The 16,262-nt window shown below is 32.4% G+C and overlaps 1 protein-coding gene across 3 annotated transcripts; it reads left to right on the forward strand.

Annotated features, from left to right (window-relative positions):
* Positions 1 to 5,844: 5,844 nt before the first annotated feature.
* Positions 5,845 to 14,466, forward strand: LOC128200610 (uncharacterized). 3 transcript variants are annotated; one of them, XM_052894587.1, is made up of 4 exons: positions 5,845 to 11,044; positions 12,075 to 12,109; positions 12,425 to 12,621; positions 13,140 to 14,466. In XM_052894587.1, exons 3-4 carry the CDS (start codon positions 12,429 to 12,431, stop codon positions 13,997 to 13,999), a joined length of 1,053 nt encoding a protein of 350 aa, XP_052750547.1. In that variant the 5' UTR covers positions 5,845 to 11,044; positions 12,075 to 12,109; positions 12,425 to 12,428; the 3' UTR covers positions 14,000 to 14,466. The 3 variants fall into 3 exon arrangements, with proteins under 3 accessions (XP_052750547.1, XP_052750545.1, XP_052750546.1); XM_052894585.1 differs by having other exon boundaries at positions 5,845 to 12,109; XM_052894586.1 differs by lacking the exon at positions 12,075 to 12,109.
* The last annotated feature ends 1,796 nt before the right edge of the window (positions 14,467 to 16,262 follow it).

The raw sequence follows: 16,262 nt of genomic DNA on the forward strand, positions 1-16,262 counted from the left end.
GGTAGCTTAAATACGTACATGCATTTATGTCAATTGATAGGCTGTATATACTATAAAATTAAATATATACCTATTGCATTCTCTTTTTATCTAATAGAGAATGCTAAATGGCATTAAGCTCACCATTTGTACAAATTTTTATTTAATTGAATTACCTGCAAATATGTACTATCCTATATCTATCTATTATTGTAATTCATATACCACTGTGTGCATCTAAATAAATTTATAGAGATAAAAAAAAATTTTTGAGTATGAGAAATATCATATCTAAGAGGCGAAGTAGTCTTAAAGGATTGTTGGCTAATGCAATTAGGTATAGTCACGTATTAGTTACTATCTTGGTGTTAAAGCATGAATAGTGAAATGGGCAAATAAAATAACATTAATGGGGTACACGCCGCGGTATCAAACAGCCGAAACAATGCCGAAATAAACACCACTAGTTACGATTGAATGACTATTTAAGAAATATTTTTTATTTTATCAATTAAAAAAAATAAATAAATAATTAATAATAATGTAGTACCTACTAAACATTTAAAATCAACAATGCTAGAACCTGACTTTCAGGGAATTAAATTATAGCGTGTTTTAGAACACAGCGCCATCTAATATTAACGTTAGAACTAAAACAAAATAATTGTATCTCCGCATAAAACATTAAGTAAACCTAACTAAACCCTTTGTAAAGTACAAATACAAACATATATGTATAAAAGTATATAAAGAATCAGTTTATAGATAGTGGCGCTCTCAACAAACATTATTATATACAAACGTGTTGTTTACATTATTTTAATAATAGCCACTTTCATTTTTTTTTTTGTACAACTTAGAATGGCAAAAAAGCTGACGGCCCACCTGATGGAAAGTGGTAACCGTCGCCTATAGACATGAGAAGTACCATGGACATAACAGAGTATACTGTTTCGCCCATGATACCCCCCATGCGTTGCCATTCCTGAGGACTCAGGTGTTATTCCTCTGTACCCAGTAAATTCACGCCATATCCCACCCTTTCAAACCGAAACACAGCCATGCAAAAATGCTAACTGACCCACCTCTTCATCTCACCTATTATCTATCACTGGTGCTCTACCAGTGTATTTGTACCGTCAGTGCAGGCGGGTTACCATTTGATTGTCATCCATTAGAAAAAAATACTTTTATTACTTATTAGTTATTGTTAGGTACTTATGTCACACCAAGATTTAGGTAGTTGTTTCGTGAAGTAGACAAACATTTTAGTTATAAAAAAAGGTAAAAAAGAATTCGTAATTTGTTTAATATCAATAAATACTCTATCTTTTATTGATATATTTTATTGATGATTATTTTCTCAAACTTGTAGTTATTTGCGCATAGGTATAAAGCTACGCCCATATTCTGCGGTGGGCGTTAGACTATTCTTGATTGGCCCGGCCCACGTGGCCGCCATCTTGTATATGCCATTATTTCTCTTTCTCTCTCTAAAATTTTATTTTATACTTTATTCTCTCGATAAGTTTACTTATATAGTGCAACAAAATATGCATTTCATTAATAGATTAATAGATAGGTATAGGATGGTATTTATTTACAGGTGCTTTAATTATGTATCTACTAATGTGTCTTATTTTTTCGAAAAGCGCAGTTTTGAAATTTATTAGATACTAGTGATCCGGCTGATGGTTTCGATGGGTAGATAGAATTTTCGAAAATAATGTTTATATAGCACACATATTCGCTGATTTTTCAGAGAGAGAGAGAGACAGAGTTTTTCATTTGGTTCGCGAATAACATCTAGAAACGATAACCATCCATCTTTTACTAACTCGGTAGTGAACTGTATCCTTTTATTTATTAAATTGATGTAAGTCAAAAAATTGGGTAACATTTCTCTATCTATAATAACAAACACATCGGCCACATAACGAAACCAAAACCTAGGTTTATTTTCAGCGCTGCTTGTCGCCTTTACCACGAACCATTCCATATATATGTTTGCTACAACAAGTGTTGTTCAATACAGAATACAAAAATTTTATATTAAAATAAATTGTTTAAAGTTTTTGTTCTGGTAATGTTTGTTTTTTTTATTATATATAAAATTATATTTTGCCAGTGGCAATTATTGCATTTTTTGTCAATTAACAAGTCTACACATGAAATGTCGTCTGCTATAAATTGTTGGTTCTATAAACTACTATATTAAATTAAATACAAGCCTTTTGTATACCAGGTGCTATAGGTGAACCCATGACTACTCCATCTATCCGTAACTAGTAATCCCCTGGGGGAAAGGGATTGTTGGCAATGGAGTTTGACAGCCCCATTGCTAGTAATATGCCCTATTAGGTCGACCTCCACGTGGTTCCCCCCGGAAACCATCGTGAAAAATTTTTGTTGAATTCGTCAGGATGGGCTAACTGACCTGCTTCATCCTCACCAATCATCCTTCACTGGTGCCCCGCGCGTGTATACCGATAACGCAGATGTGGTTACCATTCCATTATCACCTATAAAAAAAAGGAGTAATCCCCCTGCCACAGGAAATACCCACTCTTTAGGTAAAATACAGAATGTGTGGTGTGAAGTTTTGTTAAAACCGCTCGACGCTTTCTAAAGGTACAGCGCTACTAGAATATAGTTAGTAGACAACTGACAGAAATACTTTTTTAAAGGCATTAAGTATGAGATTGTTTATTACTTACATTTATATATATATATATTCTTTATTGCACTTAAACAATACATGCGACGATTGTTAGCAAGGGAGGACTTATCTCTGAAAAAGATCTCTTCCAGCCAACCCAGTGTAGTTAAAGAGAAAATAATTTAATTTGGGTAATCCAGTGCAGGAAAGGCACCGGTGAAAATAATGTAAATATAACAAACACAAATTGTGAATAAATATATATATAAATAAATTTATTATTATTATTTATATTTACTTATCACCAGAGAGAGACTTTGTACAAAAGTCGTTTGCTTGGACACCTCTGTCCTATTCGTATTTCAATCGTGAAGCAGTTATGTTTGCATGGTTGTGTTTCGGTTTGAAGGGTGGGATATATCAGCGAATTTACAGGGTACAGAGGAATAATACCTGAGTCCTCAGGAATGGCAACGCATGGTATGGTATGGTATCATGGGCGTAACAATATACTCTATTATGTCCATGTTAGGTAGGTACTGCTCATGTCTATAGGCGACGGTTACCACTTTCCACCACGTGGGCCGACAGCTTGTTTGCCATTCTCAGTTGCATAAAAAAAGTCGGGACTCCTATTATAATATATTTGGTGCATTATTAATTTCAGAAATATTCATCAAAAAAAAAAAAAACTAAAATGTACTATTTACAAAATCGATATTCAAATAATATCATATACCTATACTGTTTTGTCTAAACTAGTTTGGCGATACGCTTAAATTATTGTAAACAAACCACCTCTTGTCCCTAACGCCAAGAATGTATACAATGCGCCATAAAACTAATGAAATATGAGACCCACTTAAGTGTCAATTGAAAAGGGACTTCTTTTGGTCCATGTTTATAAACAAGTGCTGTATAAAAAAAAAATTACCTATTACATAAGCCATTTTCTTTTTATTTTGTCAAGTATATAATATTGTACAAAAAAACATATAATTTTACATCCAGCGAGGTCTTAGTTTTTTAATAATTGAAAAATAAAAGATAAGTTATAGGTGACCCCATTTTATTTCTCACAGAACAGTTGCAATACAATTCAAAGTAGAGTGTAGTGTAAGAAATTACATAAAGAAATCTAGTTGAAATTAAAACCGAATCTGAATTTTGTATAATTCGAATTAAATTTCGGGAAATCAAGTTTTTTAAACCTATACCTTAAAAATACCTAGTCTGTGTAAAGTCCGCTCACGGAACGCCACAGATATGGATCGTCCATTATTATCGTTTTACAAGCCTTCAATAACAAAAAACACCTTTTACAGGCTAATATAACAAAATATATTAAAATGCGGCTTATTAAAACCTATATCTGGAGTATAGCTTTGTATGGATGTGAGACGTGGACATTAACTCAGAAGGAAATGGATAAACTTAGAGCCTTTGAAATGTGGTGCTGGAGAAAGATGGAGAAAATTAGCTGGAGGGATCGAATTGGCAATGAGGAGGTCCTGCTTAGGGTTAAGGAAAAAAGACAAATTAAAAATAATTAGAAAGTAAGATAGAAGGAAGGAGGGGAAGAAGGAGACCGAGACATAGTAACATCAGGCAGATCAAGGAAGGAGTTGGTGTCGTGTCGTATCAAGAGGTGAAGAGACATGCTTATAATCGTAGTGAGTGGCAAGAGCTCCACCGACAAGAGCACAGCTCTTAAATAGATAGATAGATAGAAACAAAATCGTTCAGAATCAAAACATATACTAATATCATAGTTTTATCAAATTCATTAAATATATAATATAAATTTTAATCTGCGATAAAATTCATTACTACTGAAACGGATAGACATATAATCGTACCCTTTCTTTCATTATTTTTCCTAGTCAGGAGATAAATTTAAATTCTTCCCGCTTACGTATAAAAAGTATCATTCAATTCATCGTTTATCTGTGGTAATAAATTGAGTGTCCGATTAAATAGATTTTTCTTTTTAAAGTTAATTAAGTAATCATATTTTCACGATAAAGCTTTTATATTTTATTACTAACTTTTATCATAAAATTATATCTTATAATCAATGAATTTCTATTAATTTATATACCACAAAGCGCCCTCTTTACTTACAAATATAGAATATGTTTCCAACTTCCTATACTTCTGTAAAATTTGACAGAGAAATAATTAATTTTAAGTCTTAATTGTATGCCTATAAGTTCACTAAATCCTACTCAAAATTTATTAAATATTATAATTTATAAATTTTGTAATATATATGTTTTTCATATGATAATAGTAGTTTTATTAAATCAGATCAATTATGACACACAATTCTGAACATCGATTTAACAATGCATTATTATCAAACATCATAAATTATTACTAAATGGACGTTGATTTAGTATTAATTTTACTAGATTGTTTTCTAGCTTTATAATTTTTTCTATAAACATTAAAATATTAATTACCTATTTCAATTTATTGCAAGTTCAACACCTCTCCACAAGATGGTGTTAAATATATTTTTACACATATGACGAATCATTACAGGTCCACCTGATGGAATGAGTAGGTACCATGAACGTAACAGAGTATACTATTTCGCCCATGATACCCCCCATGCGTTGCCATTCCTGAGGACTCAGGTGTTATTCCTCTGTACCCTGTAAATTTACGTTATATCCTACCCTATGAATCCCGGGGAGAAAGGGATTGTTAGTAATTGAGACTGAAAATCCCATTACTAGCAATATACCCAACCAGGTCGACCTCCTCGCGGTTCTCCCTGGAAGCTATCATGGTTAATTCCAGATGAATTCATCATGATGGGCTAACTGGCCTGTTTTCATTCTCATCTATCACCCTTCACTGGTGCTCCGCCAGCGTATACCGTTAGCGCAGGTGGAATTACCATTCCATTTTCATCCATCAAAAGTGACCCTATGAATCCCGATGTCAACTAATCATATACGCGGTATCGACACTCGTCGGTTGTAAATACGCTGTATTGTTTTGTGGCGATTTTATGGTTTTTTATATGTCAAATAAAACCTATTTTTTTTATGGGTGAAAATGGTATAGTAGCCCCTTATATATATGGTAATGTAACCTAATGGTATAGTAACAATCCCTTTCCCCCTGTGACGGTTCGCCTATAGTACAATAGGTTTAATATCATATAAGTACATAGAAAAGAAACAGGGGTTCCTATGGGTGGCCGCTGCGAAAGCTGAGCTATTTAATATAAACAAACTTTAAAGTCAAGGTTCACAATAGTATACAGAGAAGACGTTACCATATATGAAATATTGACACAGAAGGGAAACTCCTTTGATGTGTTTCCAAAGTGTAGTGGACGTCACAAGAAAATTAAATAAATTAAACAAAAATATATTATATTTTATATTAACCAAATTATAGTTTACCTTTTTCTCATCAGGTGTAAAAAGGATGCATACAACACAGTTTAATAAGGTTTATGAGGGCCTTTAAAGTTTTATAAATTCGATAATCAATTTAATAGAAAATACCAAAATACGTTAACATATAATTAAATTGAATTTAAAGAAAAGTTCAGTTCGAATAATAGGCTAAATCCGATTATTGAAATATCTACCCTTCGGTGACATAATCTATGACGTTACTAGGTGAGGAAAAAAAAAAAAAAAGGACGGTAAATGGCGCGGGAGTCGTGTTTTAGGGATTGCGCAATAAAATAAAAAAAATAACTGGGATATAGATCTAGGAGGGACTGGATCGATGAAGGGGTTTGAGATCTTAGTGTATCACTATCGATTAAGTGTGTGAAATTAATCAATAGAAGACTGGAGAATGCGGTGAGCTTGTTCCATTTATTACTACGTAGTTAGATTTTTGACTGTGATCACAGGCAAAGTCTATACTTAATATTTTTCCCAAAAACTATTAAAATACGTATTTAGTCGAGTCCATATACCTTTAGGTAATGCGTATATCGTTAAATGCAATCACATTTGAACAAAATTTACATCAATATAATTTACGTACTTACGTTATTCTACTCATATACAAAATCCAATTATATGGTCGTTTGATAGAACTTCATCAATTTGATTCAATGTTCTAATTGTCCAGTTTTGGAAAATACTTATTGAATCAACTATTGAACTATTACAATACTAACTAGTTTCATATCTAGTTATTATAAAGTATTTATTTATTGAGGATAATAGACTAAAGTGACTATGGTCTGGTCTCATTGCTGGGGAAACAGCCATTGATGAGAGAGAGGGGTTATTGAGTGGCGACCCTGTAAATGCAAGTGCGGTGTGGGCTACCTCCATTGTTTGGAGTGACTGTTTTATGTGTATTGTGGGGCCGTTCCTTGTGTCAGTCGGTGGAAATTGCCTGTGTTCAGTCGTGGGTTGGTGATGGTTGAGACGATGATGATGATGAAATATTTGTATTTATTACACAATTACAGTGTTGGTTTGGAATATCTGTTCATACTTAACGCTTCATGGTGAAGTGTTTTTATACCATTACTCAGTCGACCAGATTAATGATTCTTAGTCTATATTTGATTATCCATGACTACATGTGGGGATTTGTTTTACACCAGATGTACAAAGAGACAGCTTAACTGTTGCAAGTGATATTATGTGAATGTAATACTTTTAATACATTATTAATTGTGTTACTAAATAAATTCATGTGACTGTGGGGTGTTTATGGTAAACAAGCCTGTATTGTTTAAATAGATATTTTGTCTTGATTTATTATAAACTTTAATATTGATTTTGTTGTAGTAAGCAAGCTGATAATAACAATTCTGTGTGTATTACTGATTACTAATAATATTTAATTATGCTGATATTATAGGTGTGGATTTATTTCCTAATGGTAATAAAAGTACTGAAAGATTCTCTGACTATAGTTGCTCTTGACTAGGTGTGGGGTTCGGTATGGAATTGGTACTGTATGACACTTGTGAGGCTATGTATTTTGCTCATATTTAGAAAGGAAGTTGTCCTGGCGATGGGGTTTGTATGTATGTTGTTTGTTCATGTTATATTGACTAGACAAGTTCGGACAGGGTTAATATTAGTGAATATTTACTGGATTTATATTTAATATACATGTTTTGAATATTTTATGGGAATAGTATGGAGATATACAAGTAGTAAAATATAATATTAGTATTTTATAAATTTAATTATTGAGTTATATGTTTATGTCGGACTGTATCCAAGGAGATATTATCCTATTAATATCAAGTTAGGACAATTACTTTAAATATTAATAAAGCAAACACTAACACTGATTATTCACTTCTTTAATAAATTTACATTAGAGGTTAGGAATCAAATAGATAGCATATTGGGAAATCTTCACCACTCATGTATTTGAGGAATGTTCTTGATAATTAGTACTGTATGTATATATTATTGCAAGTACAATTGCAATAAGAATGTTAAACTTCTAATCTTCTGTTCATTCTTGAATTTGAAAGTAAGCTTGGCTACTGATATGAATATAAAACTGCAGCATTACTGGATACTATTAATTATTTCTGGTGTAAACCATGATTATTTATGTCACTGATAATTTAGTTGTATATTACGGTTGATATATGATGATTTTATATTTAATTATATTAAACAAATACAAATAAACAAACTTGCTAGTATTTGTTACGTTGACAGTTGTGATAGATAATCAAAATTCAATTCAATACATCAATACGTCATTCAATACGTCATTAATGTGACAGATGTCAAACAAAAGGAGATTATACACGTTATGATTCTATATCTAAGTCTATAGAAAATTTATATAATTTTCTGTTATTTTATAATAACTGTAGGGGAAATATTGGAATTATTTATATGAGAAATTTCACTTAAATGATATGATAATTATTTAAAGACCTAATTTCTTAGGGATTTAATCATGATGATTTAAACACTAAAACACTTGTTTATCTGAGAAATCCTCTTAGTAAATAGGTTTACTAAGACACTAAAAGGAAGTAGATATAGTATAACTATAGTACAGCTACAATAATTGTATGGGACTTACTGTCCTTTCTATACAAATATATATTTAATATATATCTTTTACATTATAATTATTCAATATACATCTACTACTCAACATACACAAATAGGACTTATTGTCCTTCCTATATACCTATATATAATAATTGACCTGGCACTTTAATGTGTAATTTATCAGTACTTACGTCAACAACCAATTAGGACTTATAGTCCTCTCTATAAAGCTACATAATTTATTAATCTGATTATTTCACAATGTGATTAATCAAACCTCTACAAATATTACAAAAGATCTCTATTACTCTCAACACAATAATAGCTTGTTGGACTTAGTGTCCTCAAACTTATAGAAAACCCAACTGGTTATTTTACGAGACGTTGTTAACTTGTGATTAATCAGTGTCTTTTAAAGGACTTATAGTTCCTTTAGATATATCTCTCTGAATAAATAATTGGTTAATTCACAATGTGGATAATCAACAATAATATTATACATAATTGACTGGACTTATAGTTCATTCAATAGCACTCATTACTTTTAGTAGCTCTCGACCTATGGGTTGGACTACTCGTTCTTAGGCTCCGGCCTAATCAACAGATTTAACTTGAACCTTGAGTATTCTTGGTATTAAGTAAATAATATTAAATTGACAATGCTATGTTATGATATAGCAATTATCAACATTATATGGCTTGGCCAATTCCAGGGTGTGGAAGGTATCCCCTATCACACAAATCTTCATTTCTATCGGACTGTCTTCACAGGTGATCTCTAATGTCACATTATAGGGCCGAAGGGTTATGTCCCATCAAAGTAGGTTCTGGTGTCTGGGTGATCTCGCTTCTTGGTCTGATCTCTTGTGGAGCCGAAGGGAAACCCCCATTGAGTAAGCTCGTAACAGGGTGATGCTGGGAAACAGTTTCGTACTGTTAGTGGGTGATCTCTATTTCGCCATATAGGACTGAAAGGGTCATCGCCCATGAGTAAGCTCTCGTGTCGGAGTGATCCTGGGATTTCAGTTCCGATCCTTTTGCCTCTGGCAAACATTAATTTATACTGGAAGCATCGTGGGGCTGGTGGAGCCACTGTAATATTGAAGTAAATGTACTTATGTTTGGTTTGGAACTGAGAATACTCATTCCCTTATTACCATCAGAGTGCATTAATAAATAGTAATACCCATCCCTACCTTTCAGGAGGAAGAGTTATAGATAGTTGGAAAGTCTTCCACTGGTCCGGGCGTGTGAGGGGCCCGACCGCTCCCCCATTTTTTTATTATTACAGTTATTCTGTAATTTATTATTAAATTAACATAACTTCCTTGTTACATGAATTATGAGTATAATTCATTAATTATTCTTAATCCTTAAAGATTTATCAATCATCTTCATTATTTAACTCCTATCATATACCAATTAAAGAACCTTTTGGTTATTACACACACAACGGGTCCTACATTACTAGACGATCACACATTTATTTATCTGGCCAGATGATCAAGTGTTCTACTATAAGATCTGTTCAATATTAAGTGTTTATTGTAAGGGTTTATATGATTCATAGGATGTTTGGGGTGTATAAGGCAATATAGATATGGGGTTATATTGAGGGTGTTAGGCCATTCTTTAGGGTAAGTTTTCATTAGATTTTCATAGATTTCATTAGGTTAAGCCTACGTAGGCTTTTCTTAGGCTTTGTAGGTTTTCCATGTGTAGATTAGTTTAGAGGGTAGTTATTATAAGGGGTGCAAAGGGGGGACCATCACACCCCCAAATAAAACCTATTAGGTACACGGAATTATTGTTTGTTAGTAACGCGAATTTGCAGTTGCACTATCCCCGATTATTATTAGCTTGTTTATTTTTCTAAGACGCGTAGAATGTAAATAATACAATTACACAAAACGTTAATGTTATTTTGTTTGTAACCCATTTACTATTTAAGCGTTATCATCAAATTAGTAAATAATTACTATAATTGAATATAATTGTTACAGTCATTAGTTACAATAGCTAATGAGAAATAGATCCCTTCAGAACACCTTTTTCAAAAGACCCCCATTATTGTCAATATCTTAACACCTTTCACTAATTATCTATTTTTCAATATTTTGAATGTATATAAGGGACTGTAGCTATGAAACCAATATCATTTGCCAATAGTATCTTGTGAGGAGTGTACTAGTGTTCGTTTATTAAATTAATAAATATACCTAGTTATCACGATTATAATATATAATATTAAATAATAAAATTTGTGAGTGGCGACTGTATTTGAGTGTGCATATCAATTTCTATTTGACATTAATTTTTATTTCTTCCTCCATTTGGAAAAGTCGATAACGCAAGTTGACGGTTGAAGTTACATAAGGTAATTATACTCTTAGAATTAATTATACTCATTAGCAATTTATAGCAATTTTGATCATTTTTCATGAAATAGTTGTGTTCTGCATTATAATCATTCACGGAATAATAGTTATCACATTCATAGTACAGATGAAAATCAGTGTGTGTGTGGGGGGGGGGGGGGATCGACCTAAATATCTGTTATGTACCTACGTGAAGACATACCTATATGGCATGTAAGTTGTGGGTTTTTTTTTTATTGGATGAAAATGGAATGGTAACCCCGCCTGCGCTAATGGAGTACGCTGGCAGGGTACCAGTGAAGGGTGATCGATGAGGATGAAAACAGGCCAGTTAGCCCATCATGATGAATTCATCTGAAATTAATCATGATAGTTTCCAGGGGGAACCGCGAGGAGGTCGACCTATTTGGGTATATTGCTAGCAATAGGATTCTTAGTCTCCATTACTAACAATCCCTTTCCCCCAAATAAAACCTATTAGGTACACGGAATTATTGTTTGTTAGTAACGCGAATTTGCAGTTGCACTATCCCCGATTATTATTAGCTTGTTTATTTTTCTAAGACGCGTAGAATGTAAATAATACAATTACACAAAACGTTAATGTTATTTTGTTTGGGACCCATTTACTATTTAAGCGTTATCATCAAATTAGTAAATAATTACTATAATTGAATATAATTGTTACAGTCATTAGTTACAATAGCTAATGAGAAATAGATCCCTTCAGAACTCCTTTTTCAAAAGACCCCTATTATTGTCAATATCTTAAACACCTTTCACTAATTATCTATTTTTCAATATTTTGAATGTATATAAGGGACTGTAGCTGTGAAACCAATATCATTTGCCAATAGTATCTTGTGAGGAGTGTACTAGTGTTCGTTTATTAAATTAATAAATATACCTAGTTATCACGATTATAATATATAATATTAAATAATAAAATTTGTGAGTGCGATTGTCTTTAAGTGTGCATATCAATTTCTATTTGACATTAATTTTTATTTCTTCCTCCATTTGGGAAAGTCGATAACGCAAGTTGACGGTTGAAGTTCCATAAGGTAATTATACTCTTAGAATTAATAATATTAGAATTATAGCAATTTTGATCATTTTTCATGAAATAGTTGTGTTCTGCATTATAATCATTCACGGAATAATAGTTATCACATTCATAGTACAGATGAAAATCAGTGGGGGGGGGGGGCGACCTAAATATCTGTTATGTACCTACGTGAAGATATATCTATATGGCCTTAAGTTATGGGTTGATTAGATTGGTAGCCAGGCCTCAATGCTTGTTGCATCGATGGTAGCCGTCATTGAGCTACATGCCTATTTATTTTTAGTAATTGACTTCTTATTTTGTTGTGAAGAGCAATGGAGGGAACGATCACACCGGAGAGCCGGCACCATTCTCAAGCAGCCCTGGGCAATATCACCGCTCGAATGGATCGGCTCCGGGTCGCAATCTCACAGTCGATCATGCTAATTAGGGAACGCTCGTCAGCTCTGCCGTCCAGCTACCTTCGTTCGACGTCCTTGCCTGATAAGATAATTATGCAACAAAAAGGTAAGCAAATTTGTGATGAACAAAAAAAATTTGCTCTAACTATAACTGATTCATATATCAAATTATAAACTAATTTATAGACCTACTAGTTTTTTTTATATGTAACTTTAAAAAGTCTAGTCTACTGCTGTGTTTAACTGTTGTGTTGGTTCTATACTAATGATATCAAGAATAAGTATATTGTTTATATTTGTTTTAATCCCGTATGATCCCGGCATAGAATAGGCTAGGCCCCTTCTTTACCCGTGGCTCTCGTAAGAGGTAACTAAAGGAAGACGAGGGATGAGCGGCAGCGTCCGTCTTAAATTTCTCCAAAGCCTAACTGTGGTTACCAATTCGCCTGCCAACTACTGGCAAAACTTCCCCAGGGGGAGACTTATGTTCAGCAGTAGACAGTTAAAAGCTGATATGATGAGGATGACTTGTTTTTATATGTTTCAATGTGATTGTTTCTCATTTTGTTGTTATATACTATCGTTATATATGACAATTGTGTAATTAACTTTCTCTTAATTCAGATCATGAATGTCTTGCTACCTCGAGGTCGCCGGATATTGAATTGAAAACAAACTCCACAAACTACTCAATTGTTCGAACACCGCAGAAAAACTCGAGCTGCCTTTCTCCGCCGAAATTAGAAGTCAATTCACATGTCCGAAAACGCTTACTGTTCGGGGACTCCGAAAGAATACTTTTGACACCAGAGAAGATAGATTTCAGTGATATTAGCACACTGCAAAAATTCGAAATAAGCAGTCCCATTAAATCAACACCGCCAATTAAAAAAACAAGGCTAGAGAAAACAATAGATAATAATGGACCTTTTGATGTGGCATTGAAAGGTTTAAGTCCTAATCAACTGATTGATATAATTACATCTGTCACTTACAAACATCCAGAGATCGAATACGAGATCAGAAAAGACATGCCGGTTCCGGATTTGTCGCCGTTCAAGCAGAGGCTTCTATATTTAAAATCAAATATTTATAAAGGGCTCCGAACATTGCGGTCGGCTTCTAAAACCGATTTGTTGGCTTACTCGCGTACTTCTACTCACCTAGCAGCTTTTAAGAAGTGTTTAGTGGAACAGGGAAAAGTCTTAGTGGAGTCTCAACACTGGGAGTCTGTTATTAAATATGTTTTACTAGCCTGGAAATACGTCAGAGCTACACCTGTGTGGGATCATCAGGCACATAATGCCTGTAGGAAGCAGTGCTTCGAAGCGCTAATTGCTTTTTGCATAATGGCTCTCAAGAAGGGACATTTAGAGAAGGATGTATTAATTTACACCAAAGATAAGCTGCAAGACATGGTTGCAGACAGCGAAGACATCCTATCATGTATAAAGATAATTAAAGAAAAGTTGTCGGATTTGTGAATACCTTAATAGTTATTAATTAATACCTTAATGTCTAAAGGAGTGATTTTTTATATTTTATTTTTATTATTATTTGTATTTTTTTAATTTGTACGTATCAATTTATTGTCATAGTAATAGATAGTAGGAATAAAGGCCTTGTATTACTATGCATTTGATGTAATACTTATATTAGTTTTGTTTCAATGTACATGTAAAAATATATATTACGAGAGTTACTATTAAAATTAGGCAAGACTGATATAAAATAAAATATTTTAATAAAATAAAAATGAACTAAAATTAAGAGTCACCTATGAAGGTATTTTTGGCTAGCTAAATCACGACAATTGTAATATTTAAGATTTGTATATTTATGTAAATATGTCAAATTATAATCTAAAGGTTCTCAAAGAGAACACAATGATGTAATATAAACATTAGAGTATAAATAAACATTAAAGAATAAATATTTATATATTATTATATGCTTTGCTTTTTATTGAATAATCTTGAAAATAGAAGATAAAAAAAGATACCCGAGACACCAGGAATATATCATTAATTTTTAAGACCCCTCACTAAAAAGCTCTTTTAGAAAGTATATATTTCATATCATTAATGTGGCAGTGTCTGTGATATCTGTCAATTTTAGAAAAAATAATATAGAATAAAATAATTAAATAATTTCTACTCTTCCTTATTTAAAATGTGTTTTAATAGCAAATTAAAATATTAACGATAGAACATGCAGATAAATCTACCACAAGATAATTTATCACTACTTCAATTCAGTTGTAGATTACAAGCCCATGGAAAAAATACCTGTGAAATGACCCAACGTGAATAACGCTTATAAGGTTGTTACTATACCAGAAAATAACTCTGAGCACTATGCCGTCATTTCTGAGCGGTACACGTGAGTACCTGAGTAAATGGAATTTCCCAGGTACGAGTGGGGAAATACTACTAATTATTGTATGTACGGCTTTCTTATAGTTTATAGACGATTAAAAATAAATGTCAAAAAACCTAGTGCTGTACTAAAGTGGTGGTCCCAGAAGTCAGTGCAAATTTTTAATTCGCCGACAATTGAAGAAGCAAAATAGGTCATTTATTACTGTACGGCATTTGTGTAATTCCTTTTGTATACATACACAGATACTTTACCTATGAACGCCTTACATATTTCCAGCGCAGGAGTCGAAAACCAAGGATCGCAACCTTTTCCCTACACCCATATGATAGAAGGTCATTATAAATTATACGGCATTTTGTTTAAAATATTATTTAACACGGACAATAATGTTTAATAATTATATCGTCCAAAAATTATTGTCAATATTTGTATAAATAAATAATTATCTAAATTTGAGGATTTACCGAGTTATTAGGGCTGTAAGATCATAAACTCATGTACGGCAACTTTTTTTTTTGTTATAATGTTACTAAATATTACCGTTGTAATTTATAGCCGTTCATTATAAATGGTATCAAATAAAAATATTAGGATAAAATATGAATTTTCCGAGATTTATAAGATATTTCAAATGTTCATGAGTTACTCCTCATTTTTTTAAAGATTATTGTTATTTTACATGTGACAAGTATAAATAAACAAAAAAAAAACTGATTCCGTACATTTTACTTCATATTATATTATTCTTTACAGCTAATAAAAACTTCGATAACGTTTAAGATGTTCCTTAAGGTCATTTTGTTTGTAATATTAAATAATAATAAAAAATTATAATACAGTACATTTTAAGTGACACATTACGTATGATACCTAATAAACTATTATTTTCAGCATTCAAGCTTTTGAAAAATAAAATAAATAAATTTAAATTATAATTATGATTTATTTATATGAGATGCTTGTACACTAGTTTATCTTAAAAAAGAGATCTTCTAACAATAATATTTCATTCAGAGTTCAGTTAATAACAAAGGAAAAATTAAATTCAGAATCTTCAGAAGTTTCCGATGAATTCGATGAAAAAAGACTCCTAGTACGTTACTAGTACGGCGGGAACGAGTGGAAAATACATTCCAAGAATACGGAAAATACACTAAAGGTAACTTATTCCACGACGAGGATGACAGGAAAAATATCGCGGATATAGAAAGTAAATATTTTCAAATTATAAGTATAATCTAAGATATTGGGTGAAAAGCTCAAGCGATCTCGCCACACGGTGCTTACTCAAGCTTGCAGATGAGCATTCGGATCACCTATTGCTAATAAATACAGGGCGACCAATATTAACCTTTTTTTCGATTT

The sequence above is a fragment of the Galleria mellonella genome, unplaced genomic scaffold (genome assembly GCF_026898425.1).
Source record: "Galleria mellonella isolate WM207_F2 unplaced genomic scaffold, CSIRO_AGI_GalMel_v1 utg2134, whole genome shotgun sequence".
NCBI classification, from domain to species: domain Eukaryota; kingdom Metazoa; phylum Arthropoda; class Insecta; order Lepidoptera; family Pyralidae; genus Galleria; species Galleria mellonella.

Excerpts from the sequence above, each read along its gene's own strand:
- LOC128200610 (XM_052894585.1), top strand. The coding sequence starts at position 12,429 with ATGGAGGGAACGATCACACCGGAGAGCCGGCACCATTCTCAAGCAGCC. Across the intron at positions 12,622-13,139 it reads GATAATTATGCAACAAAAAG|ATCATGAATGTCTTGCTACC; the intron begins GTAAGCAAATTT and ends CTCTTAATTCAG.